The 17,404-nt window shown below is 37.4% G+C and overlaps 1 protein-coding gene across 5 annotated transcripts in view; it reads left to right on the top strand.

The window, feature by feature from the left end:
• Nucleotides 1–17,404, top strand: part of osbpl3b (oxysterol binding protein-like 3b) — a 120,821-nt gene that overhangs the window by 82,991 nt on the left and 20,426 nt on the right. For 4 of the 5 annotated variants that reach the window (XM_067402094.1, XM_067402103.1, XM_067402122.1 and 1 more), the window contains 7 exons: nt 1,331–1,423; nt 1,748–1,907; nt 2,816–2,946; nt 7,758–7,865; nt 11,153–11,290; nt 12,028–12,121; nt 13,690–13,934. In XM_067402094.1, the coding sequence (XP_067258195.1) occupies nt 1,331–1,423; nt 1,748–1,907; nt 2,816–2,946; nt 7,758–7,865; nt 11,153–11,290; nt 12,028–12,121; nt 13,690–13,934 (969 nt within the window). The remainder of the gene's footprint in view (nt 1–1,330; nt 1,424–1,747; nt 1,908–2,815; nt 2,947–7,757; nt 7,866–11,152; nt 11,291–12,027; nt 12,122–13,689; nt 13,935–17,404) is intronic. The other variant, XM_067402132.1, reaches the window with a different exon arrangement.

Genomic DNA, 17,404 nt, shown 5'->3' with positions numbered 1-17,404 from the left:
GATGAGGGCTAGCCCTGGAATTAAAACCAACACAATTGTTCCCATTCGTATCCCTGTGTAAATGTGCTGAGGAAGCCTTCGAAGCTGAAATTCAGATACGGTAATGGGAGTTTCCTTTCCGACACACGCTGTAAGCAGTAGACCAATCACAACAGTTTGGGCCATCTGACCAATCAGAGGAGAGCAGGCTCTCGGAAAGGTGGGGTTTAAAGAGACTGAATCCTTAATCGAACGCTTCAGATGCCGTAAGAAAAGAGGTGGTGCTGCAGTGTATATTATGAGAAAATGAAAGCATTTTTTGATCTTGGATGCATGTAAACCTATTGTAGCAGACCTCCAAAACTAAATTAACAGGCACTTAAAGTTTTACTTGGAAAACTTTAAAAAAAATCTTTAATAGAAAAAACTTCTTTAAAATCGCTACCTTCAAAAAAGGCTAATCTTAGTCCCTCAGGCAGTGGTCCAGCTGTGCCTGTGGATGCTGTTAATGTTCTTGCCTATGGTACAACTGACAAACAGTCATTCGGTTGATAGCACAAGTTCAGAGGATAGCCATGATGAGATTTGCAGTAATAAATCTAATTATTCCACATAACTGCAGTAACAGATGAGATATTATTCAGAGAGCTGTCCTTTTCATCTGCCAAATGGGCCACCTTATTTTATTACAATTTCTGTTTACTTTAGCTGCTGCAAATTTAAATGTATTCTCTGTACTTAAAGGACAAGTTCGCAGATTTTCATTTTGTGTCATATGGCAGACAAGGAAACAGAGAGATCTGGGTTCAGGTAACATTGGGAGAGAGTACACGTTGTTCATTTAAATATACTACCGACACTGTAACAATGCAAAGATGAATGAAAATTGCGAACTCATCCCTTGAGATGTTGTGAATTAATCCTCTTATTTTGCAGTAGAATTGTATTTACAGTATGGCCAATAAAACACTAAGCTAAAATCAGTCATTAGGTAAATGAAAGCATCACAAAATGATGTTTAGTATGAAAAATAGATATTTATTTTGAGATTCGCTAAAGATTATATTTAATTTGAACTCGTAAATTATAAGTGTTTTTAAAGATTAACTTTAAGCGGTTGTTCAATGATGGCAAAGCTTATCTAAATGTAAAACTAGGGGAAATGAGCATAAACAATTAAATTTCCAACATTATATATCCAATATTAATCGATAGTGGTATATTAAAACATGTCTAATATCGGCTGATAATCCATATGGTACTGATATATTGTGCATATGTACAAAGAATACATTTTAGCGAATGGTTTTCAGTATGTATTGGGTATTTCAGTATTTTTTATTTTGTGTAGGCTTCAACGTACGACAGCCCAAAAAAAGAGAAGAGACATCCCAGAAAATGGCGTTCCAAGAATTATGGGAAAGACAACAAAACAACCCTGCAGGTGATCCGTGACCTTCTACTTGCATACCTGATATTAAAAAATCTTCACTTCAGTTTACACGAGAGCCATGCATTTTTAATGTTAATGCAATGTTTTATTGAGCTGATTTGCTGATGTGACTATGAAAGTCACTCTCGTTCGCATGGCTCGTCCTGTAGTCTCTTAACTATTACACAAAGGACCATTAAGTATTACTGCATGGACGAGAAATTTCCTATTACGTTTTCCTCAGGCCATTTATCTCGCAGTGTTCCTTTTGCAAAAATGAATAGCACCATCATTGACCACTGACCTGGTATTTTCTCCTTCCTCTGATGTTTTTAGGTTCCAAGCTGTATTTCAGCAGGTTCTATCCGTCTCCATGCATCCAATCCCAACCTCTCTTCAGTAGACCTGACCAATGAGAAGAGTTACCATGAACCTCTAGACTCACCCATAGATGTATCCAAACTGCAGGAAGACTTCTGCCGTGTCGCAAACAACCGTGAGTGCTTCAACAGATTGCAACTAGATTTAGTAATATATATCTAGAATGTGTCCTTTGTGACAAATGATACTTCATCATTCTCCCCCAAATGCTACATTTTTGGCTCAGAATTTCTTATTTGCATATAAAAAATGTGTCATTAGGAAGAAATTGCTGAGGGACAAAGCCAAATCTCAACTGATGTTGATTGCAAATCGTTTTTTGCACTTTATCTTCAGGAGGATTGTGAAAATCAGTCTCTCATGGTCAAAGAAATTTGCCAGCTGCTCCTTTAGTACAAGTCAAGAGGTTTCATTGGACAATATAACAACTTCTCTAGATGAGCAACAAGAATAAAATACTTAAGTATATATAACATATAATTTAGTTTTCTTTCCGCAAAATGAAGGAACTGAATAAAATACATTTAATATAGAAAAATATAACCACCATTAACTATTTACCTTATAGTATCTAATCTAATCTAATTGAACTAATGTAAATTCACTAAGAACATATGGAAGAAGTAAAATTTGGAGAAGCCATGTTCAACAAGCTTTCTTTTTTTTTATTTCTGCAACATATCAAATCAATATCAACTCAAGTACAAGTTTTCACTGCACACTTCCTGTTTCCTACCTATAGATTCCTTTTCAAATCACTCAGTATGATTTGCATCTGTGCCAGTTTTCATGTGGAGGCCAAAGCAGCTTTTACTCTCCTGCTATGATGAAACAGAGACGCTTCTAAAATGCACATTTTGCTTCCAGACATATGATTCATATGTATACTCCCTCAAATTACAAACAGATTGTGTTTTATAAATCATGCATGAAGAGAATCAAAACCAGATTTGTAAATGATTTGTCCACCTTGTATATATCTGAAATGGTGCTAAACTCTTTTTTTTACATGTTTGTTTCCAGTTCATACAACCATGAAATCAGCCCTGTGCATGCTGACTACAGAGAAAGAGAGACTTAAACAGATGCTGGAGCACGAGTCTTGTCCCTCCCCCTCAGCCCAGCTCCTAGGACTGAAGAGTGCCCTGACTGCTGTAAGAACACACACACACACACACACACACACATTTCCTCTCTGAGCATTTCCTCATGCTCAACACTGTTTACTAACAATTGTTCTGTTTCTTGCCTAAATACTGCTTTAAAGCATTGCATGCTACTCAAGCAGATCTCTTGTTTTGTGCAAATGTAAACATGCTTCTCTTATCATCAATTCATGAATGGCCAAAGAATATATTTAGATGTGCTTTCTCATAAAGTTCAGGGAATTACCTGTGGAAGGGCTATTGTAATATAACGAGTATGTCGGCCTTCTAATGAATCTTGTGAACAATAGAGTTGACCCTCCAAGGAGCCATTTTTACATGCTAAAAACAGTCTGTGCTAAATCGAGTTCTGTAACGCTGAATTATGACTCATCTTCTTTAGTGAGTCACGTTATTGTGAAGTAGACCCCTACTTTAGCACTTCTGAGAAAGAACGCCAAACATCTGCTCTCTGTTAGAACTACTGGGGAATCTTTTTGAAATTCACAGTGTATCCTTACTGGCCACATTTCAAGTAACTTGGAACTCCATAACTTTGTTCTGTGAGACTTTTTTAAAGGAATAGTTCACCCAAAAATGAAATTTTAAAAGTTGTTTACTCACCCTTATCCAATCCTATTTAACTTGCTTTCTTTTATACAACATAAAGAGAAATATTTTGAAGGATGTTCATGCTGCACTTTCCCATACAGTGAAAATTTGCCAGGACCAGGCCTAACTAAGACAACAACAAAAAAAAAGCATAAAGCACCATTAAAGTAGTCCATATAGCTTGTTCAACTTTCAAGTTGTTACATTATTAAAAGAAAATACCTTTATCTGTCACATTTTTTTATTTTGTACTCAAATCTCAAATTCACTGTCACAATATCAGTCCACTATACGTTTATCTGGCCAAAATGACATTTTTTGCTGCCTAAAATATTTGTGGCAATTCTTGTTGTTTTGCTGTGAAAATATACTACAGACTACATTCTTCTAAAATTGTTACTACTTTTCTGACCCCGAGAACCACTGACAGGGCTCCAGACTAACATTTGAAGGCAGTAGCACGGGTGGAATTAAAGGGTCAGTTCACCCAAAAATGAAAATTCTGTCATTTATTACTCACCCTCATGCCGTTTCACACCCGTAAGACCTACGTTAATCTTTAGAACACAAATTAAGATATTTTAGTTGAAATCCGATGGCTCTGTGAGGCCTCCATAGGGAGCATTTCCTCTGTCAAGATCCATAAAGGTACTAAAAACATATTTAAATCGGTTTATGTGAGTACAGTGGCTCAATATTAATATTATAAAGCGACAAGAATACTTTTGATGCGGCAAAAAAACATAATAACGACTTATTTAGTGATGACTGATTTCAAAACAATGCTTCAGGAAGCTTCGGAGCATTATGAATCTGTGTGTCGAATCTGCAGTTACACTGATTCATTTATGCTCCGAATCTTCCTGAAGCAGTGTTTTGAAATCGGCCATCACTAAATAAGTTGTTATTTTGTTTTTTTGCCGCACCAAAAGTATTCTCGTCGCTTTATAATATTAATATTGAACCACTGTACTCACATGAAATGATTTAAATATGTTTTTAGTACCTTTATGGATCTTGAGAGAGGAAATGACATTGCTCCCTATGGAGGCCTCACAGAGCCATCGGATTTCAACTAAAATATCTTAATTTGTGTTCCGAAGATTAACGAAGGTCTTACGGGTGTAGAACGACATGAGGGTGAGTAATAAATGACAGAATTTTTATTTTTGGGTGAACTAACCCTTTAAGTTCTACATTTAACGTCTTTTTATTTTTAAATAAGTGTTTGCTTTCTGGTCATCACATTAAAAATAACTCAAATAATGGTGCCATTATCAGTTCAAATTGGGTAATATTTAAAGCTTTGAAATGCTGGGAAAAGTTGTGTAAAGCACTTAAAAGCAGACAAAACATTAGACCATTTCAGCCACAAGTTGTTTTTGTTAGTGTTACTACAGTAAAACCCATGGTGAATGTTGGTGATTTGTGGACTGAGTGATTTGTGTTCATGGAATAATGTTTCCCATGGTTTCATAGTCGGCACTGTTTGATCTGATATCTGTGGTTTAACAGAAAATTATGTGCTGAATTTCAATGCTTAAAAGATTTCACAACTATGTTACTGATTCTGTGGTGAATTCAAGCTCTTTCTAAACAGGATCTCCCAACGCTGTATATTAACGGTGTCGCTTGATATAGATCAGCCCGTTTAAGTCAAACAAGTAGCGTGGATTAGTTCCACTTTCCTGTCATTTGTCCATTGTTTCCATTGTAGATCGGTCTTCATGCAAGACTGTTCTTTCCATTTTTGGATTTGAGAAACAGCCTTTGTTTCACTGAACGCACCTTGCGATGATGTGACAGGATGTATCTAAGCCCAAAATCTGCAGAACATCTGTGGCAAAGAACAAAAAGCCCCTCTAAATATTGCAGAGTTTGCTTGATTTTGCGATAAATTCAGCGATCGCAGAATTGCGAAATCCTGGAGGGATTGGTAGTAGCTACATACTCCCTGTGTTCCATTCAACCCTATGCCCTAAGGGTGAGTGAGAGCTCTGAAGGGAGAACGGGTGTAGAAGAAAAAAACAAACAAAAAAATAAACTGTTGCCTGTGCAAAGAATCATGGGTGCAAAGTGTCAATCAGTTGTACTCTTTGAAATCCTTCATTCCAAAGGCACCTTTGGAGTGGCCAGTTTTGAGCACTTCGGTTAAAACAACCCTTCAACATGGCAGCCATGATTGTTCTCCCTCCGCAGTTGAATACACTGCGTTCCAAATTGATATTGACATATCAGTAAGATTTCAGTAGAATAAACATTCAGATTTTAGTTTTTCTAAGAAAATGTTTGTTTGTTTATTTATCCATGTCTTTTTAGATAACTGGTATCAATCTCAGATAAAATAATTTGCCAGATCTATGGAAACCCTACTTAGAGGTTGTTCCACATTATTAAGCAAGTCATAGTTCTCATGCAATATGGGGAGGAAGAAATCTAACAAAGAGAAACATTTACAGAGGGTGTAGAAATACATTTTCAAACAGTTTTATTGCTATGGTGTTTTTTTTTTTTTTTGCAGCATGGGATAGTACATAGTGCATTGTACAATAGTGCATTGTACTATGCACTATCCTCCTTTTTATACCATAGCTGAACATTTTTGCTGCTCTACACTGGCTTTTTTATAACTGCCCTTTTAATACAATTAATTTTTTTGACAGGAACTTTCCTCAATAAGCCTTTATATGACCAAGTTCTCCTGTGCTCTAAATCACTCACAATCTCCATTCAGTTTCACACATTATTAGTTGTTTTCATGCCTTTTGCACAACATTGCACCATTTCATGCTTTTCATCTTCAGAAAGATCTTTCTTCATCCCCATATTGCATGAGAACTGTGACTTGCTTAATAATGTGGAACAACCTCTAAGTAGGGTTTCCATAGACCTGGCAAATTATTTTGTCTGAGATTGATACCAGTTATCTAAAAATACATGGATAAATAAACAAACAAACATTTTCTTAGAAAAACTAAAATCTGAATGTTTATTGAACAGAAATCTTACTGATTTGTCTCTTGCATAATAATTTGGAACGCAGTGTATATCCCATTTGGAATGCAGCCACTTTGTCTTCTTATCCCTTTTTTTAGCCTAATATGTTGGAGTGTCAACCAGGGCTGCGTTTCCTAAAAGCATCGGAAGCCTAAGTAGATCGTAGAACCATTGCCACCAATAGTCTCTACGATCAACTTGACTCACAATGCTTTTGGGAAACACAGCCCTGGTTGACACTCCAACATAGTAGATGGCTGTACTGAACCTTAACGGTAGGTGACAGTGCTGCACCTTAATAGTTACTGGTACTGGATTATAAATGCTATTATAATATGTGTAATATTAACACAATATCAGTAGTTATCTTGGATATCGTCACTGTACCGATATAATTGCAATATCCTTAATTCAATCACAGTCACAATCCAAAAACTTTGACTGTTTATGAAAAACACAAGAATCAGTGCCATTTGATGCCATCAACATCAAAACCATTGCAACAAATCTTCGCACACCACATTTGAAGTGCGAGATTTGAGAATGTATTTGCATTTTTTCTGAATAAGGGCCAGATTTACTAAACAGGGTACATTTAGAGTGAGAGCGCAATTCTAAAAAAGCGCAGATGGGAGTGTAAAGTTCTGCGCATGATCTGACGACATGCAAATTAAAGATCAGATCACTTCCATAATGACCAACAACAATCTACCAAGAGCAGCGCAAATTAGTGTCTAGTTTAAGACATGCTTTTTTGGGTGGTAAATAATGGAGAAAACACCAATAAATTAACTAGCTCAAACATCAGTAAATCACCTTGCATGATTAATTTACATACTCTTCCCCCATAAATTTTGCGTCTGAAAGGGAAACTCCTACAAATGCATATGCGATAAGGTCGGCTGCAAAAAATAACTGTGTCCATGCCCATTCAGCACTAATTTTTTACTGCCTGTCTTTAATAAATCCTGACAGTAGGTTTTTAATGGTAGAAGAGGGTTTGTGCTGGTGCAAGCTGTGAGTAAATCTGGCCCGAAGTGTTCTTTTCTTAGCTTGACAGTCCTAGTCACTGTATGCCTTTGTCGTAAAGGTTTGAAAATCCATGAGGGTGAATAAATAATGAGCTGATTTCTGTTAATTGCTTAAGGTATGTTTAATAGTTAGGAGCTCTATGTGGACTCCATGTGAGTTTTTGCTGGTTGCTTTTGCAGGCTGTAACACAGAACACTGAGCTGAGAGAGCGTCTGTGCAAGATTCACGCTGAGTCGCACATCTCTGAGCCCTCTGTCCATATAAACCTCAGTCCTGGCCCCCTGCAGGTGGGTCTGGGAAATGTGCTATTATTACACCCACCCACCACCCCAGTGCCATTATCAAGACCAGACCATTTCTACAGCTGCCACTAACCATACACACTACATTTCATTAGTCATTGCTCACTAATCACAAGTAGCGTTACTGTAGAAAGAATTACCGTAAGATTTGTCAGCCGAATATTTTTTATCACCTTGGGTTAAAACCTGAGGCTTAAGTTGATTTATGCTAATTGAATCCACAGATACTCTCTGGAGAGGCTGAGTCAGACTTACTAATGCCAGTTAATCATGTCTCTGGGTAGTATATGCCCAAACCCACTTGCATGCACCCTAACAATCTTATATTGCACCCACGCTTCACATGCTATCAGTGATATGTTCCTGTGGAATTGTTTTATCAATAACCAACTTCCCTAATTGACATTCCAGTCAACATAATGCTTTTACGCTAATTATCTTGCAAAGCTCTGCCAACTGTATTTCCTTTTTGTCTTACTCCTTCATAACAAGTCGTGATTCAAAAGAAATTGCTTGCTAATTGTTTATTTTACTTAATTATGTTTACTTGGTCTTGTGCTGATATTCTCTATTATTTAGAATTTTTGTTTGCTTTAATCTTCTGTTGGGAACTTGTATCCTGTTTGCTTCGTATTTCAGCTAATGAGTTGAATCTCATGAAAGCTGCAGGAAATATCCAGGACAAATCTTTCCTCAAAATGAAAAGGAACAAATAAGAAATGTTGTCTTTTATAAAGAAAATTAAGCCTATTTTAAGACCAATAATATTTATCCATAGTGATTTTTTGGCATTTTCATGACAATTAGGCATATTTAACAGATCTCTGTAGCCTACTGTGACATATAAAAATCTTATTCTCATAACTGACATGTAGAAAACTCATTTACCTTACTCTAATGTGAAAATGTGAAAGTATAAAGTACATTTGTACAGTACAATTCTAAGTCTAATATTTGATGTTGTGAATGTAACCCTTCTAATGTATTCAAAAACTACCAACACTTTTTGCATTCCTGGTTTAGTTTTGACACGTAGGAATGTGAGCTTATAAAACAAAACTAAAACAATATTTTATCTGAGAAGTAACTTAATTAGTGAATGCACAAACATTTCTAAGCATTGATTGTTACTGTGTTATTATTACCATTTTATTACTATATCCATTTTGGACTGTCGTTCATTTGACATTTTGTTTATTTGTTATATCTTTTTTCTGCTTATAGTTTCTTTGTGCATGCATATGTTTACCAACAAAAAAAAAGTCCTAAAAGTGTATGAAATATGGGAAAGAAGCTTAATATATTTAATATATTTCACAAAAATACTTTGAGACAAATCTGGGCTGGATTTCCTGAATCCTTGTTAACTCTACGTCATTCTTAAATTATTCCTTAAGCTGTACCTCAACGTTAATATGTATATTTCCCAAAATGCTCTTAGTCAAGTATACCTTCTGTAAGTCATTCGCTCGTAAGGTTGGTCTGAACCACTTTTAGCTATACCTTATCACTGTTGACAATCTATACGAATATAATTCCGAAGTTGTTATACAAACAATGTTCATTTAGGATAATGGCAAAGAATAAAATGCAAAGATTTTCATGCAAAGAATAAAATTGTCATTGGTTGTTAACTTTTTAATTAAAGGTACATCAGCTGGCTATCCATTAGGCAGTAAAGGAGTCTATTTAAAGAGAATGATTGTGGTGGGGAGTTTGTCGAACTATGGCAGCGATACAGCGAATAGTTGTGCTAAATCAAAGACGCCGCCTTCGACCCCCAAAACATTTTAACCTTTTGACGTGTACGATCACACCGGTGTGATTAGAACATTCAGTGCGTCACTGCTAAATTCACTTGTGCTTTGGCACTGAGACAGACATGCTCAGCGCTTGTCATATATCACTATTCAGTGTTTTCAACCACACCAGGTTTATTTTAGGTTTCATACATTTAAATAGACATTTGACAAACAGACATTTACAGTTTGTTAAATTAAAATTCCATACACTGATGTCTATGGAAGCTGCGATAATAATCCTTTTATAATTTGACAAAGTGTTTTATTCATATCAGATACACATCGTGTATGAAACAATAAAGCTTACTCTATTCTTCTCCCAGTTCACCGGCCACTTATTTTTATGTATTTCGGGGAAAATTTTGTAAATCCAACAAAATTTACTTCCACATATTTTACAATCGGAATATATATAATTCATGATATATTTTGTGAATATTTTGAATAAAAAAGGAAAAACTAAATAAACCCGATACCTACATATCTGTCAGCTGCATGACGCGTTTCCAAGGAATTCATACGTTATAAAATAATGTTCTAAAATAACAATCGCCTTAAACTCACGCTGGGGGCTCAATATAGAATATAGAGGCCCCAGAATATAGATAAATTTCAATATAGATTTAGTTTGCAATTTGTATTATTTTTATAAGATAACATGAGTCCTGATACATGCAATTTCAACTTCTGAAGTGCTTCTTTTATAAAGACCACTGCTTTCTTACATAACACAGTGAAGCAGCCCTGCATAGAGTGAATTATCGATTCTCGAGCCATCGATATCAAACAAATCAGCACCGCCACCATGGACAGCACCTGATAACATCGCACTACCTTAAGCAACCTGATTAGGTATAGTTAAGGGAATATGCCTAGAAAAGGTATAACTTTAGTTAAGATATACCTTTAGAGTCTTCGTAGCATGCTAAGAGACAACGTTATCAAGAAATCCAGCCCCGACTCATAAAAAAAGTCTCCCAAAAAGACTCATGTGTAAAGCCTCAGTTGAAACCTAGATTAAAATTGACCCAGAAGTGTTACAATGTATATTTTTAAATGATTATATCTATTTCAAAAAAAACATTTGTATTTTGATATTCTTAATCCATTTTCAAAGTTAAGCTCTTTAAAAAACAAAAACAATGTAAATGGACAGGATGATTCATTTCTATATTAGAGGATAGTGTGCCTAATTGTTGTGATAATAATAAAAAATAATTGAATGGTCCCAAATAATATAATATAATATAATATAATATAATATAATATAATATAATATAATATAATATAATATAATATAATATAATATAATATAATTTTCATTTTTATATTAATATAATATTATGAATAATTTATATAATTTATGAATATAATGTTTGATTATAGGGACAAATATGATCCACATAATTCTTTTTGAGATTCACCCATTTGGCTCTATGTGACGTAAAGCCATGATTTCTCTTCAAACAGAAGCAAGACTCCGCTGATGGTTCCCGCCCCCTTGTCCACCAGGAGTCCAATGAGAGCAGAGCTTCCATTACAGAGTCTCTTTCGGAGTTCTTTGATGCACAGGAAGTGCTGCTGTCAGCTAGCTCTTCAGAAAATGAGGTGAGGATGAATTCCCCTCTTTTCACCTGTCCAACCAATGTGCTACTATAAGTATCATCACAGTTGGGCACTATGACCAAAATGAGTCACGCACTGAAAGTGTCCCTGTATAACACAGTTTGGTTATAGTAGGTTATAGTATAGTTTCAGGTTTTTTAAATAGCTTGACAGACTGATACATTTTGCCTAGCTCTACCAAAGCATCAAATATTTCATTTACTGCACTTCCTCAAGAGACCAGCTTCCTCTGCTCTTCCCTTCACCTAAGGCAGACATTGAACTAAACACCCAATTAGGAGACAGAGGAAGGGACTAATTATATTAAACATGTAATAAGTGCTACGGATGACATTCCACAGCTAGAGGAACCAGCCATCCCTGCTTTCTCTCTAACTTAATTTCTGACTCACATTGAGGCCGACCTGCTCAAGCGTCTCCTGTAGCAGAAGTAATATGAAAATTGAGATAATTGCTTCTCTCTAAAAATACCTTATGAAGAATTTGGCTTCTTTGACAATTAGAACCCTGAAAAACTTCCTTCATCTGCTCCATTTGAGTGATGGACACACAAACACACTGAAGTCTTCATTGTTATGATAATGTGGTTTATTAGAGGGTGCAGAGAGATCCATTTGTTAATTTGTTTCAGTTGCTAGATAATTAATAGACAGCCTTTGATACATTTATACTGATAGAGAGCCAAACACCTGTAATGATGATGTGTGGTTTCCCGCTAGCCTTCGGAAGATGACTCATATATCAGTGACATCAGTGACAACATGTCCATGGATAACTTCAGCAACGAAGCAGAGAATGACAGACTCAATACAGGTGGGTAATGTTCCATCTAAGTTGCACACGTACGTGAACATGATCATGATGTCGCACCCACGCAGAAAACATAAAATGCTGCGCAGAAGGCAGATGCAAAATGTGTGGGAAAAGCCATTTCGATTGTATTCTAGTGAATGAGAAATCATTGCAATGTTCTGGTCAACCACTATAGAGTTATAAAAGCTGCCATTTTAGAACCGGTGAAAGCGGTTTACTGGTTTCATAGAAAGAATGGACAGTTCCTGTTCTATGAATGATGCTCTAAAGAGCTCAATAGGGGAACGCAAAGATAGAGAAAAAAGTCATCATGTTTTAAAGAAGAGTGACTTGGTCAGATGCGGAAATAACAGATGATTTGCACAACGTAGTATTTACAATTACACACCCACCACAGGTGTAAACTCAAAATACCTCAATTTAAACAGATTTTGTGCACCAAAAACACATAATAATGACTTTATTCAACAATATCTAGCGATGGGCGATTTCAAAACACTGCTTCATGAAGCTTTGAAGCTTTACGAATCTTTTGTTTCGAATCAGTGGTTCGGAGCATGTATCAAACTGACAAAATCATGTGATTTCAATAAACGAGGCTTTGTTACATCATAAGTGTTTCGAAATGTTTTGAAATTTCAGTGGTTCACGTGAGTTTCACCATGACTTCCTGTTCCACATAAGTATAAATATGAGGAAACACTAAGGCCAAATGATGGACTAAAACCAAAGAATATACTTCTGATGTGCAACAAAAGATTGTTGAGAACAGTCTTGATTAAGAAAACAGCTAAAGCATTGAAAATCCCCATTTCCACCATCAGGGCAATAATTAAGAAGTTCCAATCAACTAAAGATGTTACAAATCAGCCTGGAAAATAATATAATATAATATAATATAATATAATATAATATAATATAATATAATATAATATAATATAATATAATATAATATAATATAATAATTTAATATAATAATTTAATATAATAAAGAATTGAACTGTTCTGCAGTTCTGACTTTAAAAAAAAAAAGTTTTTATTGAATTTCTTGGCAAAGAATGGCACAGCACTGTATAAAACATTCTCAGGTAACCTTAAATTGTGCTTCATATTTAGTAACTTCTGAATTAACTGCTTATTTTCAAAAATATGATTTAGAATCACATAAGTTACATCCAGGGTCAAATAAAATATATGTTGCAACTGCAGGATATGTAACCACTTTTTGTGTTTACGCTGTACAGGTCTGCTGGTACTGTACAAGGGACATTTTTGCTTAGAAAAAGAAAAAGGTTTTGCTAAACAATAAATACAAATTAGTGGGTACATTGGTTGGTATGCCACATTTTTCCTCAAGTCATTGATATTTTGCTTTAATTCCAGTGAATGCATAATGCATTTCATACATTTGACAGCTGTTTTATAGCAGTATGAGGGATTTGGTATGCTCAGAAAGACCACTGACAAGCAATTTTAGCATGCCATAACAGAAAATCCCAGAGACACAATTGCTGTAGATCAATCTTAGATGCATTTCCTGAACCACAAATGTTTTTTTGTTTTTTTAGGTTGCATAGAGAACGGTGGTTCTCAAGAACAGCGGCGGTCTTGTCTTCCCTCCCCGAGTCCCAATACCAGCAACATCAGCCTCTGGAACATCCTGAAGAACAACATTGGGAAGGACCTGTCTAAAGTAGCCATGCCTGTTCAACTCAATGAGCCGCTCAACACACTGCAGAGGCTGTGTGAGGAACTGGAGTACAGCGAACTGCTGGACAAGGCTGCACAAACACAGGACCCGTTTGAACGCATGGTAGGCAGAGGTCACATGCATAATTGCACAAACCTATTTGCATATGAAAAGTATTTGGAATTTAAAAACATGCATGAACTTAAGCCTACATTAATATTTTTAGCTAATCACAATTATTTTGCACATTAAAATAAAAGAAATATTGCCATCCAAATGCTTTCTGGTGAATTTTCAGGAGATTTTCACTTTTGCGAATGCTGGTTTTGCATATCCTTACAAAGTTAAAGGGTTAGTTCACCCAAAAATAAAATTTCTGTCATTAATTACTCACCCTCATGTTGTTCCACACCTGCAAGACCTTTGTTCATCTTCAGAACACAAATTAAGACATTTTTGATGAAATCTTAGAGCTTTCTGACTCCATAGTCAACAATTTAATTACCACTTTCAAGGCCCAGAAAGGTAACAAAGTTAAAATAGTTAAAACAGTCCACGTGACTACAGTGGTTCAACCTTAATGTTATGAAAAGACGAGAATACTTTATGTGCACTAAAAACAAAAAACAAAAAAATGACTTTATTCAACAATTTCTTCTCTTCCATGTCAGTCTCCGTCACTGTTCACATAATAAACACAGTGCAGTGGTTCCGGGTTTTACGTCACGTGGACTATTGTAATGATGTCTTTATACCTTTCTGGGCCTTGAAAGTGGTAATTAAATTGCCGTTTACGGAGGATTCAAAGAGCTCTCGGATTTCATCAGAAATATCTTAATTTGTGTTCCGAAGATGAAAGACAGTCTATTGGGTTTAGAACGACATGGGTGAGTAATTAATGACAGAATTTTCATTTTTTGGGTGAACTAACCTTTTAATGTAACAAAATGTCACTGAGGAAGAGATGAGAGCTCAAAGTTTGCATAATAAAGAATAATATAAGTATAAAAACTACATTTTGTCAAATAGGGTCAAAACAGAAACTCAAAAAGTTCTTCCTTCATGTGAAGTAAAGAATCACAGGTGTAAATGATGAGCCATAAAAATAATATTGTAATGTTTAATTTAATAACTATCCATATTATGTTACAACATTATATACAGTGTACACCGATCAAGCATAACATTATGATCACTGACAGGTGAAGTGAATCCTCAAAGTTGATGTGTTAAAAGCAGGAAAAATGGGTAAACATAAGGATTTGAGTGAGGTTGACAAGGGCCAAATTGTGATGGCTAGATGACTGGGAGCATTTCCAAAACTGCAGCTCTTGTGGGGTGTTCCCGGTCTGCAGTGGTCAGTATCTATCAAAAACGGTCCATAGAAGGAACAGTGGTGAACCGGGCAACAGGGTCATGGGCGGCCAAGGCTCTGGGGCCATGGGGAGCGAAGGCTGGCCCGTGTGGTCTGATCCAACAGAAGCTAAATTGCTCAATAAGTTAATGCTGGTTCTGATAGAAACGTCTCAGAACACACAGTGCACCACAGTTTGTTGCGAATGGGCTGCAGAGCAGTCAGGGTGTCCATGCTGATCCCTGTCCACTGCTGAAAGCACCAACAGTGGGCATGTGAGCATCAGAACTGGACCATGGAGCAATGGAAGAAGGTGGCCTGGTCTGATGAATCACGTTTTCTTTTACATCACATGGATGGCCAGGTGTGTGTGCGTCGCTTACCTGGGGAACACATGGCACCAGGATGCACTATGGGAAGAAGGCAAGCCGGCGGAGGCAGTGTGTTGCTTTGGGCAATGTTCTGCTGGGAAACCTTGGGTCCTGCCATCCATGTGGATGTTTCTTTGACATGTACCACCTACCTAAGCATTGTTGCAGACCATGTACAATCTTTCATGGAAACGGTATTCACTGTAAAAAGTAATACGCTATATCTACTCCATAAAATTTTGGCAACAGATTACAAGCAATATTATTAATTAAATTCAACAAATAGAATTGAGTTAGGATTAATCAAATTAATTCCTTAAATGTCAACCATTTAAAAAATATATCTGAATTAAAAAATATATCTGAATAACAGACAGACGTCAAAGATGAATTAAGAACTTTTTAACATTGAACATGAACATGATGATAACAAGCAGAATCACTGAAGAAAAGAGAAACACAAGAATTAACAGAGGTTTAGATGTGTAATGATTCATCACTCGACATAGGATCCATTTTGCAAGCTTTATTAAGAGATGTCGTGGTCATACAGGCAGGGGTCAGAACCAGCAAACACAGCAATGTAGAGCAGACAGAATCGTAATCAGGGACAGGCAAGGGATCGAGGCAACAGGCAAGATACACAGTCCAGAGAACAGGCAGAAGGTCGGTAGGCAGGCAGCAACGGGTCAATAAACGATAAGCAGACAGAAACAGCAACAGGTAATCAAACAGGGTACAAACGCTCAGAAATGACAGCCGGGGCAGTAATCAAGACTTCGCGTCAGACCAGTGTCTAAGAGCCGCTTAAATAGCGGTCTAAACGAGCTGCAGCTGGTAAGCAATCAGAGTCCAAGGCACGGGGTTATGGGAAATGTAGTGAGGATCAGTATAAGTGGCTGAGTGGATGCGTGATTGTCAGTATTCTGGGGATGGAGCCCTCTGCTGGCCAGTAGAGGGGCTCACGGGGTTCGTCTCCGTGACAGAGCCCCCTCCCTGCGAGCGACTCCTGGCGCGAGGTGGAACACGACGTCGGGGCCTACCGCGTGGTCGAGGGGCCGGTCTCCCGGGATGGCTACGGTGAAACTCGTCGATCAGGTTGGGATCAAGTATATCCTCAGCGTTGACCCAAGATTGCTCCTTGGGACCGTACCCCTCCCAGTCAACCAGGTACTGGACAATGCGTCCCCGACGTCTGGAGTTGAGTAGTTCTCGCACCTGATACACCTCCTCGCCTTCCACTATGACAGGCTGGGGACTCTGCTCACGGGACCTCCCCTCCCCCTCCTCACTGGGATCAGCAGCGGGCTTGAGCAAGGAAACATGAAATGTGGGAGAAATACGATAAGTGTTAGGTAATGCAAGACGGAATGATACAGGTGTAATTTGACGGATGATTTTGAACGGACCCACGTACCTTGGACTCAACTTTCTGCAGGGAAGCCGGAGGCGAAGGTCCCGAGTCGAGAGCCAGACCCATTGACCGGGGTGATATTCTGGTCTGGGGCGTCGTCGACGATCAGCATATTCTCTCTGGCGGCGAATGGCTTGTTGGAGGTGGACATGAGCTTGGTTCCAGGTCTCCTCACTTCGGTTGAGCCAGTCAGTGACAGCCGGCACATCGGTGGGTTCTCCTGACCACGGGAACATGGGTGGCTGGTAGCCCAAGATACACTTGAATGGCGTGATTCCGGTGGCAGGTTTAACTAAAGAGTTCTGGGCGTACTCGGCCCATAGAAGGTAACGCCCCCAGTCCTCTTGATTCTGGTGGCAATATGATCGAAGGAAGCGAGTGAGTTCTTGATTAAGCCTTTCGACCTGTCCATTGGCCTGAGGATGATAGCCGGAAGTCAGGCTTACGTTGACGC

Source organism: Chanodichthys erythropterus, chromosome 2 (assembly GCF_024489055.1).
Source record: "Chanodichthys erythropterus isolate Z2021 chromosome 2, ASM2448905v1, whole genome shotgun sequence".
NCBI classification, from domain to species: Eukaryota; Metazoa; Chordata; class Actinopteri; order Cypriniformes; family Xenocyprididae; genus Chanodichthys; species Chanodichthys erythropterus.
The sequence above is the reverse complement of the archived record's forward strand: the minus strand, read 5'-3'. Positions and strand labels throughout refer to the sequence as shown.